At 37.5% G+C, this 24,919-nt stretch overlaps 1 protein-coding gene across 2 annotated transcripts in view; it reads left to right on the top strand.

Annotated features, from left to right (window-relative positions):
* Nucleotides 1–24,697, top strand: part of GPR149 (G protein-coupled receptor 149) — a 91,357-nt gene extending 66,660 nt beyond the window's left edge. The window contains exon 4 of one of the 2 annotated variants that reach the window (XM_043998945.1): nt 20,410–24,697. In XM_043998945.1, coding sequence (XP_043854880.1) covers nt 20,410–20,982 — 573 coding nt within the window. In that variant the 3' untranslated portion in view covers nt 20,983–24,697. The remainder of the gene's footprint in view (nt 1–20,409) is intronic. The other variant, XM_043998946.1, reaches the window with a different exon arrangement.
* The last annotated feature ends 222 nt before the right edge of the window (nt 24,698–24,919 follow it).

The raw sequence follows: 24,919 nt of genomic DNA, 5'->3' as shown, positions 1-24,919 counted from the left end.
AGTCTCATTTAAGCATTTGGCTCTATCTTTTATATTAATCTATTGATATTCCCAATGTGCATTCATATCTCTCAAGGAATAAGACAAATTTGCTATTTTACAGTACTCATTTGTTTGGCAGCCAAGTGATTCATTTCCCTAGTGAATTCAGGAGGGCAATGCTCTGTGCCTAATACTGTCTTGGGAAGCTCCTTTTCTGAGATTCACTATCCTCAATAGAGTTTTTAGTTACTTTACAAGAAGAAAAAGAGCCTTTGTAATGATGCTTTTAAGGGTTGCTATAGCATTTGCTGTGTGGGATGGGAAGATGTTGGCGGCTGCCTCTTAAATCAGTTTTGGAAAATACCATATTCTTTTCAGCATCCTGTCTCTTTGTCATATAAAAAGAGGAAAGAAAAAGAATTTAAGAGTTAAGATCCAGGAATGTTGTGATCATTACACATGGTTTGGGGATTATGATTTGGAATTTCAATGTAGATTTTCATAAATGGATGAATTGGGTTGAGATAAGGAAACTGGGATCCAGAAGACTAAGAGATTTGCCCAAGGCCACACAGATAGTAAGGTGAATAAATGGGATTCAAACTCAGATCCTGTCACTCAAAGTTCAACACTGGTGAGAAAAACACCTGAAGTATTCAACATTGCTTTTTCTATATGAATTTGACTCTTTAATAAAATCTCAGTATAGATGGATTAAATGTGTAAGTAGTATATAATAAATAAGATATAAGAGCTAGGGAAAAAACTAATGCTTTCTTTTTTGTTTCTAATCCAATTGAATCTAATGCATTTATTAAATTCAGTAGTGATTCCTCGATCCCCTAAGGCATATGACAGAGGGGAAGATGCCCAAGATGTGTAATAAAACATTACAGATTCTTACCAAAAAAAGGAAAAAGGAGCAAGTAAATGTCAATAAACATTGAGCCATATGTCTACTTGCCTGACTATGTGGAATGTTAATGAAAATAATCAACACATAGGATGTGGGCATCCTTGATTGGGGTATAGACAAGATTTGAAGGGAGTAACACCCTAGAACAGCCCTTATCTTTACAATCACATAACTGAACAAAAGCTATAGAGACTGAATGATCTCTGGCTTTGGTTTGATTGTGTTTGTTTTCTACAAACAAAAAAAACCTAATAGCTTCAAAGGAATGAGACCACTTTTAAGTCTCTTTCAACAAGCTGTCTTCTGTGAATATGCCAAAATATTTCAAGATATCTTGAAAGATTTATTATCAAAGATAGCATGGTTCAATAACTGTATTATTATTAATACCAAGAAAAGCATAAATAAAAGAGAAAATAAACTGCAGAGGGGTTACAATTACCATGGAAGATATCCAGTCCAGACTTCAAGTCAAGTCCAATCTACCAAGAGTCTATTAGGGGCAGATAGGTGACACAGTGGATAGAGCTTCAGCCCTAGAGACAGGAAGACATCTTTCTGGATGCAAATCTGGCCTCAGACAATTACTAGTTGTGTGACCCTGAGCAAATCTCTTCACCCTATTTGCCTTGGTTTCTCATCTGCAAAAAGAGCTGAAGGAAATAGCAAACAAGTTCAGTATCTTTGACAAGAAATGGCAATGGTCATGAAGAGTTGGACACAACTGAAAAATGAGTGAAAAATGAAAATGAACAGGAGATACATTGATAAAATGTAGGAGATAAAATGAAAAGAAAAGAAATAAAATGAAAATGATTCCTATGTATCAAAGAGCTTCCATTCAGCTGGGAAACTACAATATATAAATAGATGCACATCATACAGGTTCATTTCAAGAGAAGGGAGACCACTAAGAATTAGAGCATATCAGTAAAGCCTTCCATTGGGATTGACACATAAACATGTTTATGTACAGTACTTTGAGGTAGGAAAAAATAGAAGCTATGTGGGTGTCCACTGAATAGGGAAGTGCTTAAGCAAACTGTAGTATATGAATGTAATAGAATAATATTTTTCCTTCAAGAAATAATGACTATGAAGCACTCAGAGAAATGTGGGAAAACTTGCATAAATCTGGAGTGGAAAAAACCAGAAATAAGAGAATATATATACATATATGCATGCATACATGTATTACGGAATGAAGACTGAGCCTGTGATTTAATTGGTGTAGGAATTTCCCAGATGAAGAAACTCCCTCTACCAAATGATGGTCAATATTGTCCTTGTTTAGAATTTCCTAGAGCACTAAGTAGTTATGTCATTGCCTAGGATTGCTTGACTATTATTACATATTACAGGCAGGATATAACCCTGTTCCTTCCTGGCTTTGAAGCCCACTTTCTCTCCATTGTCTCTCTCTATCTGTCTCTGTCTCTGTCTCTCTCTCTCTCTCACACACACAGAAGGGAAGGAGGGAGGAAACAGAAGACAGACAGGCAGGCAGGCAGACAGACAGTTAAGCAGGGTGATTTACAAACATAAGCTTCAACAACTGTCTAATGGACATTTCACACAGGCTGCCTCTGAAGCATTACAAATTTAATTTGTCCAAAGCATAATTCATTGTCTTTTCTTCCAAATCCAGCACTCTTCCAAAATTCCTCATTTCTGTCAAGGGCACCACCCCATTCTTTCCATATCCTGGGCTAGTAAGCTCAGGGTTATCCTTCACTCCTCCCTTTCCCTCAGCCCACATCAATTGTTCAACTTCAAGGTCCTACCTCACAATATCTCTCACTTCTGAGTTTTTCTCTCTAATTACATAGCTACACTATCTCACCTAAATTATCATAATGGTATTACAATTGCTTTCCCTACCTCAAGTATCTCTTCATTTTTATGCATTTTCCATACTGCTAACAAAATTCTTTTCCTTAAGCAAGGATTGGCTATATCAAGCCTTGATTCAAAACAATCCCAAGGCCTCTCAATTGCCTCTAGAGTCAAGTATAAGTTCCTTTATTTAGCATTTAAATTCCTTCACAACCTGGTTCCAATTTCTCTTCACTGCCTCACTGTACATTATTACTCTTCCTCTGGACATCTTTAGTGTAGTAACTGAGCCTTCTCTCTGTTTCTGACACCCATCATGTAGTCTTTTCACTGGGTCTCCTCCATGCCTGAAATGTCCTCCATGTCATAGAATCTCTCTCTTCCATCCAAAATCACATCATATATGAAGCCTTTCTTTTTTTTTAATTAATAAAGTATTTTATTTTTTTCCATTACATGTAAAGATAGTTCTCAACTTTTGTTTATACAAGCTTTACAATTTCATATTTTTCTCCCCTCCCTCCCCTCCCTCCCCCCTTCCCTAGACAGCAGGTAATCTGATATAGGTTATATATATATATATATATATATATATATATATATATATATACATAATAACATTAAACATATTTCTGCATTAGTCATGTCATAAGAGAAAAAATCAGAGCAATGATGAAAAACCTCAAAATAGAAAAAAAAACAACAGCATCAAAAACAAAAGAAATAGTATAGTTCATTCAGTATCTATACTCCACAGTTCTTTTTTTTTTCTTGGATTTGGAGATCCTCTTCTATCATGAGTTCCCTGGAACTCTTCTGTACCATTGCATTGGTGAGAAGAATATAGTCCATCACAGTATATCAACACTCAATGTTGATGATACTGTGTACAATGTTCTTCTGGTTCTGCTCATCTCACTCATCATCAGCTCACATAAGACCCTCCAAGTTTCTCTGAACTCCTCCTGCTCATCATTTCTTACAGAACAATAGTATTCCATTGTATTCATATACCACAAGTTGTCCAGCCATTCCCCAATTGATGGGCACCCCCTCAACTTCCAATTCCTTGCCACCACATAAAGAGCAGCTATAAATATTTTTGTACATGTGGGTCCCTTTCCCCTTTCCATGATTTCTTTGGGAAAAAGACCCAAAAGTGGTATTGCTGGGTCAAAGGGTATGCACAGCTTTATCGCCCTTTGGGCATAATTCCAAATTGCTCTCCAGAATGGTTGGATCAGTTCACAGCTCCACCAACAATAGATTAGTGTTCCAATTTTCCCACAGCTTATGAAGCCTTTCTTGATTTCCATGACTGCTAGTGTCATCCTTCCAAACTACCTTGTATTTAATCACTTCATATATATATATATATATCCTCGTATTTATTCTGTTTATGGTTCATATGTCCTAGGTTCCCCCATTAGAACACAAGTTTCTTGATAGTATTAATTGTCTTAGTATTTACCTTTATATCTCCAGCCTCTAACCCAATGACTAGCATTAGCAAAGTCCTCATAAATGCTTGCTGTGCTTGATTTATTACAGTCACAATGGAAACCAAAAGAAAATTATTAGGAAGCTGGACTCTGAATAGACCCATCCTAGTTCTGGCAAATAGAAAATGGGATGCAACTTCTTCCATTCAGAAGAGAGAGGAGGGAAGCTGTGTGGATACAGAAAGTTGCATATGTTACCAGATATGTTATCTCTGGATTATTTGGCTTTGCTTAACTGCTTTTCTTCATTAGAATGAAGAACTCATTGAATAGGAGGTGGCAGAGGAGAGTATCTGGAAATGACTTGTTGGTTACAAAAAGAAAAAGAAAGAAAATGTATCCAAAGAAAACTTTTTAAAAAGATATTACTACCTTGGAAAACTGGGTTTGAAGGATAGGTACTGGAACTAGAGCTGCTAAGCCATTCCCTCTTCTTATTCTTGTGACTTCCTTCCTTTTACTTTCTAGTTCACCAAGAAACCTTTTATTTAAGGTAGTAGTAGTAGTAGTAGTAGTAGTAGTAAATCTTTAAGTAGCATTTCTAGCATTTTAGGTCTACAAAGTTTTTTTCTCACATTTCCCAGAGGTACATAATGAAAGTGTTTTTTGTCGTATTTTATAGATGAGGAAACTAAGGCATAGGAAGACCAAGAACTTGCTCATAGTATCTCACAGCTAGTGCTAAGCCTGGGCCCATAGCCAGGTCTTCTGACTCTAAGACCATTCCTCTCTTCCAGACATAATCCTGTGTTCACAGAAGCTTCAGTAACATCTGGATTTCATCAGTTGTCTCTGTCTCCAGAAAATGCTTTTATTTCCTGAATTTCCAAGAAAAATGACTATCGTTGGAATCCAGGCTAACTCTTTGCCATGGATTTTTACTCTCTTATGTCTCTGTCCTTTAACTTCTGGGGGAAAGTCAAGAACATTTGCTATTTCTTTGATCCTTCTTTTACCCTTAAGATATCAATCCTACTCTTTGATCATTCGGTCTCTTAGCTTTAACACTGTTCATTCTGTAAAGTTCATACAGAGTAGAGCTCCTTTATAATCATTAACTCATTTGATCTTCACAAAAACCTGGGGAGGTAGATACAATTTTTCTCCCCATTTATAGTTGAGGATCACACAGCTAGTAAATATCTAAGGCTAGATTTGAACTCAGGTATTCCTGACTCCAAGACCAGTGCTCTCTACCTTGCCCATCCAACTGCCTCAATAAAAAGTGTAGTCTTGTTTCAAATTCAGCCAGCATCCATTAAGCATCTATTATTTAAAAAGTCCTGTGATAGGTGCTAGTCTGCAGTTTGTCTCTGGGGATGTAGAGCCTAGAGAAACTCACATTATGTGCCTTCTCTCTGAACATTTTTACTCAAAGAGCTTTGAAAATTTGAATGGATTCAAGAATTTGTCATCTTGTCAATGTCAGTATTACCACCAGCCAAGCCCTGCCACAAGTCCAACTTAAGCAACCTTCTCAAATCACTCAAGGCTTTCTTCTGGTTCCTCCAAGATTTCAAAGGCATCAGTAAGCCAGGGGCCTTTATTCTGGGGCCATGCCTCTACCTGGTGACATCTTTTATTTCTTTGTTCTTGCTCAAAAGTCATGGTTGATGAAATATAGATGAAACTTATTGTCAAAGGCAGCTGTGAAAGGGAAACATCGTAACAGTGGTTCAAGGAGGTAAAAGAAGAAGAAGGAGATGAAGAAGAAGGAGCAGAAGGAGAAGGAATATCTGGCACTTATATTGCCCTTTAAGATTTGCAAAACACTTTACAAATATTGTCTCACCTCATGCTTACACCTCTGGGAGGGCCATGCTGCTATTATCCTTATTTTACTGTTGATAAAACAGAAACAAACAGAGGTTAAATTACTTGCCCAGGGTCATGCCACTAGTATGTGTCTGAGACTGTATTTGAACTAGATATCCTGACTCCAGGTCAAGCACTCTATCCTCTGAGCTACCTATTTGCCTTGTGTCATCAGTCTGGTCTTCTTTTAGGTCGCAAGGGCAGGAGCACTTAATGCTGGCAATAGAGGACCTGGGTTCCAATCCTACCTCTCACAATAAATTCCTTTTTGACTCTGGGGAAGTACTTCATCATCCTGGGCCCCAGTTTCCTCATCTACAAAATAACTGGGTTGGACTAAATGCCCTTTGAGGTCCTTTATAGCTCTAGATTTTGATCTTATGGCATTCCATCTGTCATCTCTGTTCCTTCACACAGGCTGACTCCCATGCTTGGAATATACTCCTGATTTCCCTCTGCTTATGCATGTCTTGATTCCCATCCCCCTAGCTACTAGTGCTTCTACCTCAAAATCACCTTGTATTTACATCATGTGGATTCACTTATATATTGCTTTCCTCCTGTAAAGTATAACCTCTTTGATGACAGGGACTTATAGGAGACTTTACTAAAGAATTTTTCATTAAGACATTGAATAATGATGAAAATGATGATAATTCCTATTTCTTTAGTACTTTCAAGGTAGAAAAATATCACATTTCAGCACCACAACAAATTTAGGAGGTAGAGACTCTAGATATAATTATCCCCGGGTTACAGATGAGGAAATTGAGACTTAAAGAGTATAAGCAATTTGCCCTTTCATACCATAGTCATTTTCTGGGACATGATTCAAATTCAGGCCTTCCTGGTTCCAAGACAAGTACTGCAAGCCATCATAGTCTGTATTTGTTCTCCCTGGCAATTGCTCTGTGTAAACCTTTCATGTACTGTTTCCTCTTTAAACATGTAAGCAGTTTTAAAAACAGCTCTAGGGAGTTCCATGCACATTGTAGATGATTCTATAAATGTTTGTCAAGAATGATGATGATAAATAGTGAGTGTGATTTGCTTTTAGGAAGGTAGAAACATCTAATGATCCCTCTGTAAAGGTTTCCAACCTCAAAGGAAAAGTCATGTCCAAGTCATTTAAAAATTAATTTAGAAATATTAATTTAGAATGCATTTCCATTCTTGCCATGACAGCAACTTTCAGTGCTTTCCCTTCCTGACATTTTCATTGTACTAGGAGGAATGGTTACTGAGGTTTTCCATATTTATACAGACCATAAATTCAACCTCATGGCATCAATAATGATTACTTGGCACTGTTGTTTAATGAATGCTAGGAACACCTCTGACCCATAATTGGTTCTGGCAAGTTCATTAAGGAGATAGATGTAATTTCTATTCCTTGTAGCAGAACATGCCCACTTAGATCTTTATCAAGGAAGGAGTTATGTCCAAGTTCGATTACTAGTCTTTAGAACAAATGGTAAGGGCATTTTTCTTTTGACAGTTCCAAGTGGCATGTCACCATGAGCTTTGAAGTTCCCTTTGAAGTATACCTGACTCACCAGAGTCATTCAGCATGCCTTCTGAGGTTGGGAAGTGAGTGAAAATCTATTAGTTGTCAGATGGTTTTCTATATTACCAAACATATATGAATGAACTTCAATCACTCGTGGGGAAAAACACAACTCTTTGAGCCTCTGGATCAGTTCATTGCTAATGAATTTTCATCTCCTTTTGCAAATACATTTAGTCCATGAACTCTACTTCACTTTAAGATATTATTCTTTTGTAGGGGTTTATTGTCTGAAATTTGCTCAACAAATGCTAATTTATCACCTCTCATACTTGAGGCACTAGGACTAGCTGCTCAAGAGAACAACAAAACAGTCCCTTCATTCCAGAAGTCTGGGAGTGTGGTGATATGGGGGAAGGTTAGAAAACATGCATAGAAGGAAATGTGTTGGGGGGGGGCGGTGCAGCGAGGTGGCACAGTGGATAAAGCATTGGCCCTGAATTCAGGAGAACCTGAGTTCAAATCCAGCCTCAGACACTTGACACTAGCTGTGTGACTCTGGGCGAGTCACTTAACCCTCATTGCCCTGCAAAAAAGAAGAAGGAGGAGGAGGAGGAGGAGGAGGAGGAGGAGATGTGTTTAAAATAAACTAAATACCAAAGTGATTTTGGAAGTTGGCGAGATGACGCTACCAGCTAGAGAAATCATGAAAGGTCTTATGTAGAGGGTGGTTCTTGGACTAAGTTTTGAAGGAAGCTAGGGATTCTAAGAGGTAGAGGAGAAGAGGGAGGGCATGCCTCTTATGAGGTTCAACCTATGGAAAGGCACAGAGTGAATGCTGTGTCAGAAGTAGGCCATGAACAAAAAGGAGCAACTAATAATAAAAAATAGTATTTATATGGTGCCTTGAAGATTGCAAAATTATATATATATATTATATATATATGTGTGTGTGTGTGTGTGTGTGTGTGTGTGTGTGTGTGTGTGTGTGTGAGAAGAAGAAGAAGAGGAGGAGGAGGAGGAGGAGGAGGAGGAGGCATGCTGGAGCTAGGTGGGAAAGGGCTATAAATGTCAAATGGAAGCATTTGTATTTTATCCCAGAGGCAATAGGGAGTCACTGGAAAATCTGGAGCAGGAGAGCGATTTGGCAGGATTTGGGATTTAGGAATGTCAACTTGTCAGCAGTAGGAGAGTATAATGAAGCAAAGAGATTGGAAGCAAGGTGACAAGTAAAAGGCTATTGCCAGAGAAGAAGTAACAAGGACCTGAACTAGAGTGGTGGCTTTTTGAGTGGATGGAAAAAAATAGGATAGGTGTTATGTAAATAGAATGTAATGGTTGGCATCTAACTAGATATGGTGGATGAGGGAGAGCAAAGAATCAAGGATGGATCAAAGATCTTGACCCTGGGTACCTGGAAGGCTGATGGAGCCATCAACTAAAATACAGAGGATCAATTAAATCTAGTGGATAGTTAATACTTACTCTATGTCAGGTACTATGTTAAGCATTGAAGATACAAAGGCAAAAAAACAGAAAACATTCTCTTCCCTAGAGGAGTTTACATTCATCTGGAAGGGAAAAAACATATAAACAAGCATGTATTTCCAAGATTATTTGATTCTGAGAGACCACCAAGAAGGAGAACCTTCAAGAAAGTATTTTTATCAGAAGATGCAGAGCCTTAATGGAAAAAAGTCTAAGTAACAGAGGAGTGGGTGCATTTTCAGTATAGGGGACAACACATGTAAAGGCATGAAGGTGGGAGAAGATAGGAAAACAGCAATTCAACCATTTTGGTTGGAACATGGAATTGTGAGGAAGTTAATATACAATAGGTCTGAAAAGGTCATTTAAAGCCACACTGTGAAGTACTTCACATGGTGAACTGAGAAGTCTGCAACTTATCTCAAAGGAAGTAGGGAGCTGTTTGGGCAAGGCAGTAATGTAGTCACACCTCTAAGTGTCAGCATATAACGTTCAGTGTTGTCAGTGATACTGGGACTACAGATGAGGCTTTCTGCTAGATCAGAGAATGTCAGAAGATGCCCAGTAAACCCAACATCATGCATTTAGACTCCAAATTTCCACTGAAGTTTTTGTTTGTACATTTAAACCAAGAAAGGGTAAATACATAAGCCATCATCTCTGAGCTAAAAAGTGTCAGTAGAAAATATGGGAATACCAGTCGCCTTAAAGATGAAAAAAATCATTTCAACTCAATGATGTATTCATTTCAAAAGCTCATTTGGAGGTCGAAAGCTCTGTTTGATAATAAGGATTCATGCTGAGGCTTGATCATTTTTCATCAGACTGTGTTACATAAGAATCAAGCTTGAAAAGCTTTCTGCCTTCATTACCTATGTAGGAATTGAGGAATCTAATCATCTCATGTCATTTGGAGAAAGCATTGGGATTGATTAAAGTGTTTAAAAAATAAAATTGCATTTTCATTTAACTCAGACAGAGAACAGGGATGCTATGGAGGTTCTTTTTTTGTTGTTGTAGAAAGAAAATATTCACCCCCCCACCGACCCCCCCCCTGAAATTTCTATCCTATCTTCCACAAACATGACATTATTAAACATGTTAAGCCAAAGAAGAAGCATCCAAGTGACAATATTGGTGTCAGAAACAAGTCACTTCAAGGTATAAATAATATACTGCCAATAGAGAATGCATTCCTAGATTCAGAAAACAATGAGGACAATATGATGTATTGCTCAGTGGTGAAGAGAAATGAACCTCCCTTTCTCTTTTCTCATAGCTCATGTCAAATAAGGCAAGATATGCAAAGCATTTTGTAAAACCTCAAAGCAATAAGCAAATACAAGCTATCGTTATTATATGAGCTGTGGTTTCTGTCCAGAGAGAGTTTACAATCTAGCTGAAGCAAATCAATGTCCAGATAGAATATTATTATTATAAACTAGACGAAGCAAGGTAGAACTGAGGGTAGAACAATGGGCCTGGAGTTAGGAATATCTTAATTCAAATACTGATTCAGACACTGAGCAAGTTGCTTAATCTCTCTCTTTCTTCCTTAGTTTCATCATCTGGGAAATAGGAATTTAAAAATAACACCTACCGGGAACGGTTAGTTGATGCAGTGGATAAAGTACCGGCCCTGGATTCAGGAGGACCTGAGTTCAAATTTGACCTCAAACACTTGATACTTACTAGCTGTGTGACCCTGGGCAAGTCACTTAACCCTCATTGCCCTGCAAATGAATGAATGAATGAATAGATAAACAAGTAAATAGATAGATAGATGACACCTACCTCCTAGGGTTGTTGTAAGGACCAAATAAGAAAATATTTATAAAGTGCTTTGCACACCATAAGGCACTATATAAATGTTTGTTGTTGTTGTTGTTAACTTGATTCCCAAGAAATAGCATTAGCATAATCATTTTAGATGCTTTCAAAAATTTCAGATAGAAGTATCACACAAAAAAGGATGACAGTATTAAAATAATAATGAAGATGATGATGGCTCACAATTATGAAGTGCTTTAAAGTTTGCAAAGCACTCTACCTATGTTCTATTATAATCCCCGTTTTATAGATGAGGATATTGAAGCACAGCTTGGTTAAATGACTTGCCTGTGGTCACACAGCTTGTGTGAGAGAAAGGATTTGAATTCAGGTCTTCTTATCTCAACCCACTGAGAGCAGCTGCTCATATACTCTAAAGTATCTGTGATTAATCATATGAATAATCCCTCCAATGATAAAGATGGTAATTCTCCCTCCTTCATCCATACTTATCTATCCCGCGACATTTTTGGCCATAAGTCCACCATAACAGGTCTACTCAGTGTGCTGGTGACGGCCTTCTGGACTTTCTCTTGACAAAGCAAGTCTACCAGTGGAACAGAGAGGCTTTCCATCAATCATCTGTTGGCTGACTGTGTGTGCTTTTTCATTGTATCTTCAGCCTGTCATATAGTAAGCACTTGATAAATCCTCTCTTGCTGACCAAATGATTGGTTGATAAGGTGCAACAAAACACTCACTGCTGCTTTTTCCCATAACAGATTCTTTTTTATGACTTCTGCCTTAGCTCCAGTGGTAATGACCTTCTTCTTGATAAGTAGTGATAGAAGACAACACCACCTGAGGCTAAAGTAGTATTAGTAAGGCTCTCTGCTGGTAGATAGAAGCAGGGCATTTCTCTGTCTGAGGATGGAAGTCTTCCCTAATACTGATCCTGGTTTATTTCCTCCAATCCCACCTTCTTCCCCATTAATGGATTTGGTATTTAATGATCAAGTACTAGGAGAGAGTACTGGCTTTTTGAAAGGGTTGTGCTCCCACTGTCAGTCCTATGCAGTGGGCCAGAAGCTGAATTAATCATAGCAGAGCATTAAGCTAAGAAGATTGCATGAGACAAAATGGTGGAAAGAGCTCTGAGGTTGAAAGTCAGAGGAGAGGAATTTGAATCCTGGATCTGTAACCAACTACCCAAATGACACCTTTCTGGACCTCAGTCTCTTCATCTGTAAAAAGAGAAGATTGTGCTAGATACCCTAAAAGATTTCCTCCAACTCTAAATCCTATTTACTGGTTTTTGAGTCTAAAGATTCTATCTCAATCCTGGTCTTGCTACTTATTACTCACGTGACTTAATTTCTTTAATCCTGCTTTTTCCCACCTGTATAATGGAAGCAATATTTCCATTGTTTACCTAATATGGTTGTAGTAAAGTATGCTCCATGATGCTATATTTTCTTACTATAAACTGTAATTATAATTCCCTAACCCTGGCATTTCTGCACTAAATCATTCTAACCTATTCAAATAATTTCATGGTGTCTTAGTGTAAAAGAAGAAATTGGATTGATTTCTGGTTAGGGGGTCAACATAACTTCTACTTACCTAGAGTGACAGGGGGATGGACAGTCATGGCTTTCTTTTTGCTTAAATTCAACCTAAAACTAAATGCTACAGTCTGAAGCAGTGACCTAGAAATGTAATGTTGATTCACATGAATTGACAGTATTGTCTGTGTATTAGTTTGAACAAATTATATTGCAAGATTTGATCTAGATAAACAGTACCCAGTACAAAGTATGGCAAGACCATCTGTGTCTCCAGCCCTCATGTCTGGCCCACCAGCTGATGTAGAAAATTTGTGATAAGGCTTTTGCCAACATTAGATGGGGCTTTTCCAGTCCTGTTTGAAATCTTTTTGGTACTTAATTCATCATCATCCCTCATCCCATCAATGGTTTGTTGAACTAGTTTCATAACTAAGGAAGGAAATTTGAGGTTCTTGCCTTTTCTCCATCATTGTTATTACTAAAAAGGCTATATAATTAGCATATTAAATTTCTGAATTTTTTGTATTATTTCTACTACAAATATATATTTTTACAATTGCTTTAACCACTTCTGCTTTTAGGGGTACAAATAGAGCCTAGCCTTTAATTTTAAGTCTGCATATGTTTCTTATACTAGAAAATCATCGTGTTCTCCTGTTTTCCAATCTGCAATTCTATTCTTTTTCATAGGCTGGTTCAGCCCATTAATATCTAGGATTCTAATTGTTATGTATTTTCCCCTCATTAAAGCCCTGCTAAAGAAGCTTTTTTTTTTTAATTTTTATAAATGAAACACTATGTGCCCGAAGCTTGAAACAATGTGATTCCAGTCTATTTTCTCTCATATAGTTACATCCTACTATCCTCTCCCAACCTTGGCCCTGCTGCTAGTAGCTTGATTACTTGTTATCTGCCCTTTGTTTTGTTAGAAACAATCCAATTATTGTCCTATTCTCAAAAAAAAAAAAAAAACATTCTCTTTCCCCTTCCTTGCCTCATGTAGCTCTAATTCCCTTGATTCTACTTTAACGGATATAATATATTTTTTTTTACATTGTCATTGCTTAGCCCTATATAAGAGTATGGTTGATATGCTTTTCACTTGGCCCTGTTCCTTCTCATTGTTAATTTGAATGATCTTCCCCTGTGGTGCTTTTATTTCAAGGAATAATGTCATTTCATTTTCATGTCCATCGCTTTTCTCCCTTTATACATTCAGTGACTGTTATACGATATGAGACTCCTAGGGAAAATAGTATTGTCCCTTGTTTGCAACATATAACAAGCACTTATCTCATCATTTGGCATTATCATACTGTATGAACTTGTTTACCTTTAAAAAGTAACTTTTTCTATTAAATTCAAACTTGAAAAACTCAACTTTGGTTTTCTCAAGAAAAAATGATTGGAAGTCATTTCCTCTTGAGGAAATAATCCTTGGGTACAAATCATTTTCCATTTTCCCCCAGTGTCATATTCCAGTCTTTTTTATTCATTTTATCATGATTCATATGCAGCCCCAAGTTCAAAACTTGGTTAACTTCATTCCTGGGTTAATGGACTTGGGTTTTCTCTCTGATGGATAAGGATAGGAATTGGACCTTTGATTTTATTGGTATAGTGAACTCCGAGGTCATATAACTCTGTCTACCAATGCTGCCTAGTACCTTTTCTGCAATTTATAGTCTTATAGAGTTGACTAGAGCATTAAGAGATTAAATGATTTGCCCTGGGTCATACAATGCAGAAGTAAATCTTGAACCCAGGTGTTCCTTGTTTCAAGGCTGGCTCTCTACCAACTTGGGGGAGAGGGGACTTGCATAAGTTTCTTGAACAAAATTGTCCCTATAAGCATCTATTTTCCCTTCTACTGTCCTTACTTCACCTCAGAGAAGATCTTAAGCATCATGGGTGATGTGGTTTATTGGACAGAATGCTGAACTTCATGACAGGAAGGTATCAAGAATTTCACTTGATCTGAATTTTTGAGTGTCTATACTATTCTGTGTCTGGGGTCCATAAACTTCTCATAACCATTGCTCTTATTTATACTAGCATGCTGTCAGTAACTAGTGTCATTGGTATTTCAGCAGTGACAATGTGCCTCCCACACAGACTCAAGTTTGAATCCTGGCTAACACAAATCTCTTCTCAAAAAGCATAGGGCATAGGGAAAGAATACTGGAATACAAAAGACTTGAATTTTGAGCCTGTATCTCTTGCTCAATAGTCTTGTCACCATGGCCAAGTCACTTAGCTTGGTGCTTACTTTTCCTCATCCATGAAATAAAAGAATTCTGCTAGATGATCCCTTGGGTCCATTCCAATGCTAAAATCCATAGAGAATATGCATGCTTTTTCTGACTTCAGTTCTGAAGGCAACACAATTTTTCACCTTGCATAAAAGCATCATATCAGCAAAGAAACAAAGCAGATCTCCCACATAACTAACTACCTGCTGTTCACTGAGGATTTTGTGTTAAGGGGCAAATAATCTGCAACAGGTCCAAGGTCAGTGAGTCTGAGCCAGTTTTCTATGGTCTAGGAATTAATGGGTTCCCTATAGCATCTCCTTTCGATAAGTTAAGCATTTGTGAAGTTTACAAATTCCTTTCCCTCCTCAAACACAACAGAGTTTAAGCCATTTTTATGTGAAAAGAATAGATTAGGATCCTTTTTGGCAGCATTTGCTAATGTAGAGAATTTTTAATCACCAACAGTAGGATATGAACAACATTATTAATATGAACAAATATTATGAAAATATAAAAAAATATTCTCTGGAACTACAACTTTTCATCACACATCAAAATGGTCATGAAAGATTGAGTCCTATAATAATTGACATTTTTTCTTATGAAGGAATAAAGTCATAGGACCACTGATTTAAAAAATAGAAAGACCTTTGGACATCATCTAATCCAATGCCCTAATTTTGCCTCCATTCCCTCACTTCTAAGATAGGAATAATAATAATAGCACCTACCGGCCAAGTTTGTGGTGAAGATCAAATGAAATAATATATGCAAAGTGTTTTACAAAGTTTAAAATGCTATATCAATGCTTGCTATGATTACTTTTGCCATTATGATGATAATAATAATAGTTGTTATTATCATTTTACAAAGGAGAACACCGATAAATAAAGGGCTTAGTTGTCTTCCCCCATGTCAGCCAGGAATTGAACCCAGATATTCTGACTTCAAATAGAACATATTTTCCACTGAACCAGAATATAAAATACCAATTGAATTTGAATAAGCATTATATCTTATATCATAGCTATTAAAATAAAAAATATATTGTTGTTGTTGTTGTTGTTGTTCAGTCCTCTCTGACCCTTCATGACTCCATTTGGGGTTTTCTTAGAAAAGATATTGGAGTAATTTGCCATTTCTTTCTCTAGCTCATTTTTCAGATGAGGAAACTGAGACAAACAGGGTTAAGTGACTTGCCCAGGGCCACACAGCTAGTAAGTGTCTAAGCCTAGATTTGAACTCAGGAAGATGAGTCTTCCTAATTTTAAACCCAATGCTCTATCCGCTACTTCACCTACAGAATAAGGTAGTTTTATTTATCCTCTTGTCTCCATGAGAAAAAAATGAAGACAGTGAAAATTTAAATTTAAAATGGCTACAATGTAGGCACATACAGCCTTTAGTTAATTCTAAATTGTTTATGAGTGTTTTAAAGATGAAAAGCATATATGGTCATTGCAAAAGGATGTAATTTACACCTAGGATTTTTGCTGGCATTGATAGAATTGTTTATGATTTTATATTTTCCATCAGGCACATATTGGTAGCTATTTTTTTCAGGGTTTCTTTTTTTATAATTTCCCCCTTATCTTCTCAAACTATTAAGTCAATGTCTTTGAAGGTTTTCATTGAAATAGCCTAGTCTCACTTGTTAATTTTGTCCTTTGACTCTGAATGATTTACAAATGTTATGTTTTCGAACTTAGATTTTGTGCTTTTATTTGAGACCGAATTTACCTCATTTGTTGTAACTGCATCTACATCTACAATTTACTTACCTAAAGATTACGTTCAATTTGTGCTGTCAGGTTGTTATGAAAATGAAGTAGACATCCAGGATCATTAAACTAGATATCCAATTCTGTTCTCAGTTTTACCCTGACAGCCTGTGAGTAGATCCCAGTGGGGAGGGAGCGCCTTTGGAATTGGGATTGCCATGATGTATTCATAATGAAGGACATTCTATAGTATTTCAAAGCATGCAAAGGGCTTTACATACATTAATAATAGCTACCATTTACATAGTCCTTTAAGATTCACAAAATGCTTTAAATATTTTGTTTCACAACAACCCTAGGAGGGAGATGCTATTATTATCCTCATTTTACAAATAGAGAAACTGAGACAGACAGAGGCTAAGTTCACACAATTAAGTGTCTGAAGTAAGATTTGAAGCCAAGTCTCCTGAGTTCAGTCTCATGTTCTATGCACTTAGCTGCCTTTGAATATCACAACAAACCTCTGCAAACACACTAGTATCCTTCTTTTAGAAATCGAGAAGCTGATGTACAGGGAGATTAAGTAGCTGACCCACAGTCATATAACAGTGTTAGAAGTGGGATTAGAACTCAGATCTTCTGTACATCAAGTCCAAAAAGGGCACCAAAAGGATTCTCAGTGGATCAATTACAATGAATAAATTAACAAAAAATATATTCATTAAGCATGTACTACTTGCAGGTAGCCTGCTGAGCACCAGAATACAAATATAAAAAGACAGTTCCAACCTTCAAGCACTGGCTCTAGATTCAGGAGGACCTGAGTTCAAATCCACCCTCAGGCACTTGACACTTACTAGCTGTGTGACCCTGGGCAAGTCACTTAACCCTCATTGCCTCACAAAAAACAAACCAAAAAAAGAATATACTTTGGGAATGGTGAATAGTCTTCTGGGACTGGATTATATAGTACATGAGTGGCTCTCCATTTCCTGCTTTTACACTGTCTGTCTCACATGCCTAGAATTCACTCTAGGCCTCTTAGAATCCATAGTCTCTCTAAGTATTAGCCCCAAAGCACCTCCTGATGTCCCCAACACCTAGTGCCCTCCTAGCAAAATCACCTTGCTTTTATCTTGTTATTGTTCAGTCATCTCAGTTGTGTCCAAATCTTCATGATCCCATTTTGAGTTTTCTTGGCAAAGATAGTGGAGTGGTTTGCCATTTCCTTCTCCCGCTCATTTTATAGATGAGGAAACTGAAGCAAACAGAATAAGGGCTACACAGCAAGCAGGTATCTGACGGCAGATTTGAACTCAGTTCTTCCTGATTCCACTCCCAGCTATCTATCCGCTGTACCACATAGCTGCTTATCTATCTTGTATCTTCCAATAAGTACATGTGTACCCCAATAGAATGTTAGTTTCTTGAAAGCAGAGACATGTCTGCTTTTGTCTTTGTGTCCCCAACATGTAGCACAGTGCCTAGGACATAGCAAACCCTTAAAAATATTTGTTGAATTGATTCTTTGATTGAAGAATATAAGATAAACTTCAAAAGGGAGAGTAGCCCCATTTGCAGAGGGCCATGAATACTGAGCAAAAAGGAGTCTATTTAGTGGGAAACAGGTAGCCACTGAATGTTTTTGAACAGAGAAGTGATTTTTCCATCTCATAGTGAGGAAAGAATCTGATCTTCTGAGATCCAAATTAAATGAATAAACACAATGGAAAACAAAGGCCTTTTAAAATGCCACCTCTTAAGGGGTGAATTGAGTTCTAGACACCTGAGATTTAAATTACATCTAAAAAATTCAAACTTTCAAGTAAGTTTTTCCCCCACTTCTGTGGGGGAGTTGTCTATTTTTGGGTTCCATTGAATTGCAGTGATTTCTTGGTAGAAAGGTAAAGGCGCTGCTTTAATGACATTTGATTCTCATGCTAAAACATAGAGTTCAAAATCCTTTGTGCCTTGTCTGAGTCAGAGTTATGTGACTGTAAACCTTCCTGTCACATTAAGCAGAGGGGGGAGAAAATGAATTTCAATAACACTTAAATCCCATTTTCCTCACCTGTACAGCATTTTAATAGAATAATAAAGTAACAACTTGCATAAATAAACCAGTTTCTGACCCCTCATCAGCTTTTTCAAGATACAATTTAATTTTTTTATCTTTTGTTTTCACATTGCCTAAATACCCACCCCCTGCATGCCTCTCCCTCCCTTCACCCAGAGAGTCAATCTATACAATAAAGTTTTTTTAAGGATAATAAGAATAGAAAAATATCAGTAAAACCAGTCAACACATTGAAAAAAAAATCTGACAATAGATACAATGTTCCACACCTATGGACACTTTTCTTCCAAAAATGATGATCTCTTCTTAGGGGCCAAGCATGTTCTTCATAATTTTAATTTTACATTCAATTATTTCAGTTGTATGGTGGTAGATTTTTTCCTATTTACACTGTGTGAAAAATTAAATATAGTTTTATTGCCTGTTTCCTACAAGAAATTAATAAACAGATCAGAGAAATTAATTTTATAATATCTCCTACAATTTGTTTCCATACCTGTCCTACCAAAATAAAAAGAAAGAAAAGAGATCAGAGAACATAATGTAAACAGATCAGAGACAGACAGGAAAAACATAGTACCAGTTTATTTGTCCCAAGAAGAAAGAAACATGATCATGTGGAGACCCTTTTGTGAAAAGGGAGCTCAGTGACTCCCTCTTTCTGAGGGCATACAAGGGGTTTTTTTGTTCACTGATTACAGGGTGTTATCAGTTTCATTAGCATGATGCAAATCAACCCTAAAGCAAATACTCTAATAAGAATGGATGTAATGAAAAGCAGTTTTGACAATTTCAGTTATAACAAGTATGGAGGAAATATAGAAGCATCATGATAAGATTACAGGATTCCAAAAAGGAGTTTGGCAAGGATGAGGATGCCCAGATGTCCTCAAAAGATCGGGATTTACTATCCCAAGGAAAGAAGTCACCAGGTAGGGACTTGTATCAGCTAGGTATCAGAGTTCAGTTTGGAGTTCATTTGAAGGACACTTTGCTCCCATTAATCCAGGGTTTCATAAAAACTACTTTTGTATAATAAGGCACCTCCATCAAATCCAGGTGATCCATACATTCATATAAACAATTGTTATAAGCATTATGTAGTCTTCTTGGCCCTATTTTGTATCAATTCATGTCAGTCTTGCCATGCTTTTCTGTATTTATCATATCTGATCATTTCTTACAGCACAGTAATATTTCATTACATTCATTTGCCAATTAATGAGCATCTATTTTGCTTCTAGGTTTTTGATTACACAAAAAGTACTACTATAAATATTTTGATGTATATGTGGACTTTCTTTTTATCCATGACCTCTTTGGGGGTATTTATCAAGCAATTAAATCCCTAAGTCAGAGTATAGACATTTGAGCCACTTTATCTGCATAATTCCAAACTGCTTTCTGGAATGGTTGTAGTAATTGGAAACTCCACCAATACCTTAGCAGGGGCACTGACTTTTAGGACCAAAATTTACTAATCTTGGAAATATCTGTGGACTCTCATCAGTAAGCAACTTCAGTCCCGAAATACACAACACTGTTCTCTTTCCTTGCAGTGAAAGATTGATTCTAAGCATCGCCTTTGGACCATGAATAATTGTGTCAGGAACTGGGGTAACAGAATTTACCCCAAATAGTCATCAGATGGTCCTTGGAAACTAAGTTAGAAAATAAAGTCATGTTCTTTGTGCTTCTACAGTGATTCTGAGTGCCCCAGAAATAAGCCTCTAATTAGTAAGAAAGCTCTTGTTTCAAATCCTACCTTAGATACTTAGTAGTTATATGATCCTGGGCAAGTTATAAATCTTAGCCTCAATTCCTTCATCTGTAAAATGGTTGTAATAATAGCACCCACCTCACAGGGTTGTTGTGAGGATCAAATGAGATAAGATTTGTAAATTGTGTTGCAAACCATAAAGTTTTATTTAAGTATTAACTATTAATAACTATCATTTTTGTTTCTTTCCAGCGATCTGGTGGTGCTCTCGCTATTCCTTTGTGTGCATTTCAAGGGACTGTGTCTCTGCATGCCCCCACAGGGAAGACTTTGTCTCTCTCCACCTATGAGGTGAGTGCAGAAGGGCAAAAAATAAGCCCAGCAGCCAAGAAAATCGAAGTCTATCGATCCAAGAGCGTGGGCCATGAGCCAAACCCGGAGGATTCACCCACTACTTTCCCAGACACCAGTGTCAAGATCCATTTGGAAGTGTTGGAAATCTGTGACAATGAGGAAGCCATGGACACTGTATCCATCATCAGCAACATCAGCCAGTCCTCCACCCAAGTCAGGTCTCCATCTTTACGCTATTCCCGGAAAGAAAATCGCTTCGTTTCCTGTGATTTGGGAGAGACAGCCTCTTACTCCCTCTTCATCCCCACAAACAATCCTGACAGTGACATCAATATATCCATTCCAGACACCGTGGAGGCTCATAGGCAGAATAGTCGGAAGCAGCATCTGGAGAGAGATGGCTATCAGGAAGAAATCCAACTATTAAATAAAGCTTACAGGAAAAGGGAGGAAGAAGGCAATGGAAGCTAAGAGCTGTCCAGGGTCAGGGAACCAAATGCTCCACCTGACTTCTAAGTCAATGACTTTTCTAAGTCAATTTTGATTTGTTTGTCAGCTAATTCATCCATAGCTTCAGGCATAACTCATCTCATGGAAACCACTTTTTGTAGTAGAAGAGCATCCAGTGGGCTATCTGTAGTCTTTTAGCCCTTTGATAATGACAAGATTTTGTTCCTAGATGATTGCTGACCATCTTTCCCTCTCATAGTTCTTTTGGGGTTCCTCTTCCAATTAGGAGCAACAGGCAAAAGTTGCATAGAGGGGGCAGCTAGGTGGTGGAGTGGATAGAGCAATGGCCCTGGAGTCATGAGGACCTGAGTTCAAATCCGGCCTCAGACACTTAAACACTTACTAGCTGTGTGACCCTGGGCAAGTCACTTAACCCCAATTGCCCCTCAAAAAAAAAAGTTGCATAGAGATAAATTAAAGATTGACAAGTCAGGAAAAACTCATTAACCATTGAAACTCTTCCAAAGTAGAATAAAGTCTATCTCCAGGGTGGTGGGACCAATCTCTCTGGAGACCATAGAACCAGAGGTCTTGAATTGGAAAGTATGTCAGAGGTAATTTACTCAAAACCCTTTGTTTTAAAGAAGAGGATATTAACCCACAGAATCAGAGTATCAAAGCCAGGTGTTAATCTCAGGTGCTCTGACTCCAGACCCTTTCTAGTGGTTTTGAACTATGGCTGGTGGGGATGAGTTATGGAGAAATCATAGGTGGAAGACATTTTGAAGGTCATCAAATCTAGCACTCATTTAACAGATAAGGAAACTAAGGCACAGGGAGAATGATTTGCCCAAGGTCACATTGCTGGTAAAGATTTGAAGTAGGATTTGAACCCAGGTCTTCCTGACTCCAGGTCCAGTGCCCTGTCCATTATGATACACTGCCCCTCAACAAACAAGATTATTGTTCATCCACAAATAGCCCCTTCCAACTGTGAGAGTCTGTGGACTGCCTACTCCCTTCTCATTGCCTTCCCTTAGATTTATTGAGTCTCTACTTATGTGCCACCATTAGCTTTCCCTAATTCCCTCCTGCCCCAGTTGTTACTGCTCTCTCCTCCATCAAATGTTCATGTTTATATTCATCTGTATACAAGTTATATTAACCCCCTTTCACTCCCAGTATAACATATCTGCCAAGAACATATTCCACTGAAGAAAGTCGCCCAATCCAGGCCAGAGACTGTTTTGGTTTTGTCTTCATAACCCCTAAATTCTGGCCCAGTAGCTTGCTTATAATCGACACTTAATAAAAGCCCATTGTATTTGAGTGGATTAAGTGATTTCCTCAGATCACCCAAAACCTGTAGGAATGGCCTGAGATTATTTCTGGACCAAGGTTCCAAAATAGGGCGTGGCCTCCCCCTACAGTTCCATAAAACAAAGAGGATGCCTTTTGGGAATTGCTACACCAGAAACAGAAAGCATATGATAAAATTCTGGGTTGAATTTGGAGATCAGACTAAATTCATATGGAATTCAAGCCCATTCCTACAACCCCTTAGTTATTCCGTCATGTTAAGATACACTCTCTCCATGTGTGCATCCTTGCTGGAAAACAGGAAACCCATATTGGGTCTGGGGAGCTAACATTTAAGCATGTACTTTTCCTTCCCCTGGAAAATCTAGTTCTGGCATCTCTAGAAAATGCAAACCCCTTCCTGAGCCCCACCCCTTCTCCTCTTCTTTTCCCCCTTCATAAATAAGAAATTGTTTGTTATGGTATATCCTTTCAAGTTTAAGCTGTTATTTCTGGCAGTCAATGATCTCTTCCTTAAGAGGCCCCAAAAAGATTGCCAAAAAGTTCCAAGTGTGCACTGAGCTATCACTAGGCTTTACGTATTTATTTGGTGGGATACTTAGCAGAAAGGAATTAAAAATTCTGCCTCACACATTGCTTGAAGACCATGTTCTGATGATAGCCAGAAGGATCATTTTTCTGAGTGATATTCATGGGTGAAAGGAGAATGACTGTGTTAGCTTCCCAAAACCCAAATGATTGTTTGCAAAGTAGCAGATCTAAAAAACTGACTCCTTAGAAAATGAAGTTCTGTTAGAAGTAGGTTCCTTTAGGATTTTCTTCCTGGAAAAAATGAGTCATATGCTGAGAAACTATTCCTTCACCTTGTTAATTGTGGCCATAGGCAGTACATTTCAGGTGATGGTAGATTCATTAGATCACACCCATGCAGAGATTTGTCAGCTCAGTATCACTGGCACCATGTAATATTATTCTTGTATATGTATAATAATGTTAAATAGGTTTTCTTCAAAATATTTCACTAAAACCATTATGTAAATATTTGCTTAAGTGTCCAGCTAAATGTCCATTCTAATGTCCAGTGAAGCTTTTTTCTAAAAACCATTGAAATGGGACCATTTGATGTGGTTTGAACACATGCATGTTTATTTACAAGTTCAAAGTGAATTTTCTACCAGAAAGCTTTATTCTAGTTTTTGTTACTTGGAGCTATGACATGAAAGTATATGAAAACAAGCTCCAAAACAGTTTGATCATTGTTTCCCACTCTTTTAAAAAGCCCTTCCAAAATAATGTAAATGTTCCAGTTGTTATCTCTTGCTCTCTCATTTTAATTCTCCATGTCTAACTTTCTAAGAATGTAATATAATTATAATACCTTCAATAATGTTTGTAAAGAAATCCTGGGGTAAGTCATAATATATAGATTCAAATTAAAGACTGTGAATCTCACTCTACTTATTTGAAAAATTATTTTAAAAATTACTATATTGCTCAAAATCATGGGAGTACAACACCCCCAAGTGAATAAGCCAATTGGTTGCTTCAAACCAGTGGTTCAGCCTCAGAAGAGTATGTGAAGTTTAAATGACAGGCTTATAATGTTCAACTTGTTTCAAATTGTTCAAAAAAAAGAAAGACAACTCTTAAAATACAAAATCAGTCAGCAAGGTAACCTACCAGAAATCATGGTCAGCCTAGGGGCCTAGTTAACCTTCCAATGGAAGGCAAAGAAGTTCTCATCAGAAGTCTGTACATTTGAGCAGACAAGGGAAGTTGAGCCCAAACAAAGGACAATGTATGTTTCCTCTATGAGTTCAATATTGGTCGACATCCAGTTATGTGACTAAATTCTTTGTGTTGAGGTTTAATTTGGTCTTACATTTTACCCAGAACATCATCAGTAGCTATTTTTATCCATAAGATACAAATTTTCTTCCCCTATGGTAATTCAAAATAAATTAATTTAAAATGTCCAGAACTGCTGATATTCTTATATATATATGTATATATGTTTAAATCAGAGTATTTACAAATGTTTTTAGAAAACAAACACTGCTTCTAACATTCCAAACCACAAACTGGAAGGAAAGTTTGTCCTACAGTAAAAACCTACCAGGACCACACCTGGAAGGATGTACCAGAAACGTAGAATTCCAGAAAATCTTCATAGGAGAGGGGGAAGGAAAGCTAGTTTGTCATCCAGTGGTCAAGCTGCAAGTACACACTTACATGCTTAGTGTCAGAAGAATTAAAAGGAAGTATTGGAAGTGATGGGAAGCCCACTGAAACACACAGCTTATTGTTTATTTTTCAATCGCTCCACATCTTATTATCCTTTTTTTTGTTTTGTTTAGTTGATTTTTTTGTTGTTGTTGTTTTTTGCAGGGCAATTGGGGTTAAGTGACTTGCCCAGGGTCACACAGCTAGTAAGTGTCAAGTGTCTGAGGCCGGATTTGAACTCAGGTCCTCCTGAATCCAGGGCCAGTGCTCTATCCACTGTGCCACCTAGCTGGCCCTTTATTATCCTTTTATATATTATGTTTCTTGTCACTAATAAAAATCATTTTGTTAGACAAGTTCGTGATTTTTCTGTGTTCCATTTCCATGAAGAAGCCCAGACAGCAGCTATTTGCTC

This window comes from Dromiciops gliroides, chromosome 3 (assembly GCF_019393635.1).
Source record: "Dromiciops gliroides isolate mDroGli1 chromosome 3, mDroGli1.pri, whole genome shotgun sequence".
Classification (NCBI taxonomy): domain Eukaryota; kingdom Metazoa; phylum Chordata; class Mammalia; order Microbiotheria; family Microbiotheriidae; genus Dromiciops; species Dromiciops gliroides.
Note: the sequence above shows the minus strand (reverse complement) of the source record. Positions and strands in the feature narration are given on the sequence as shown.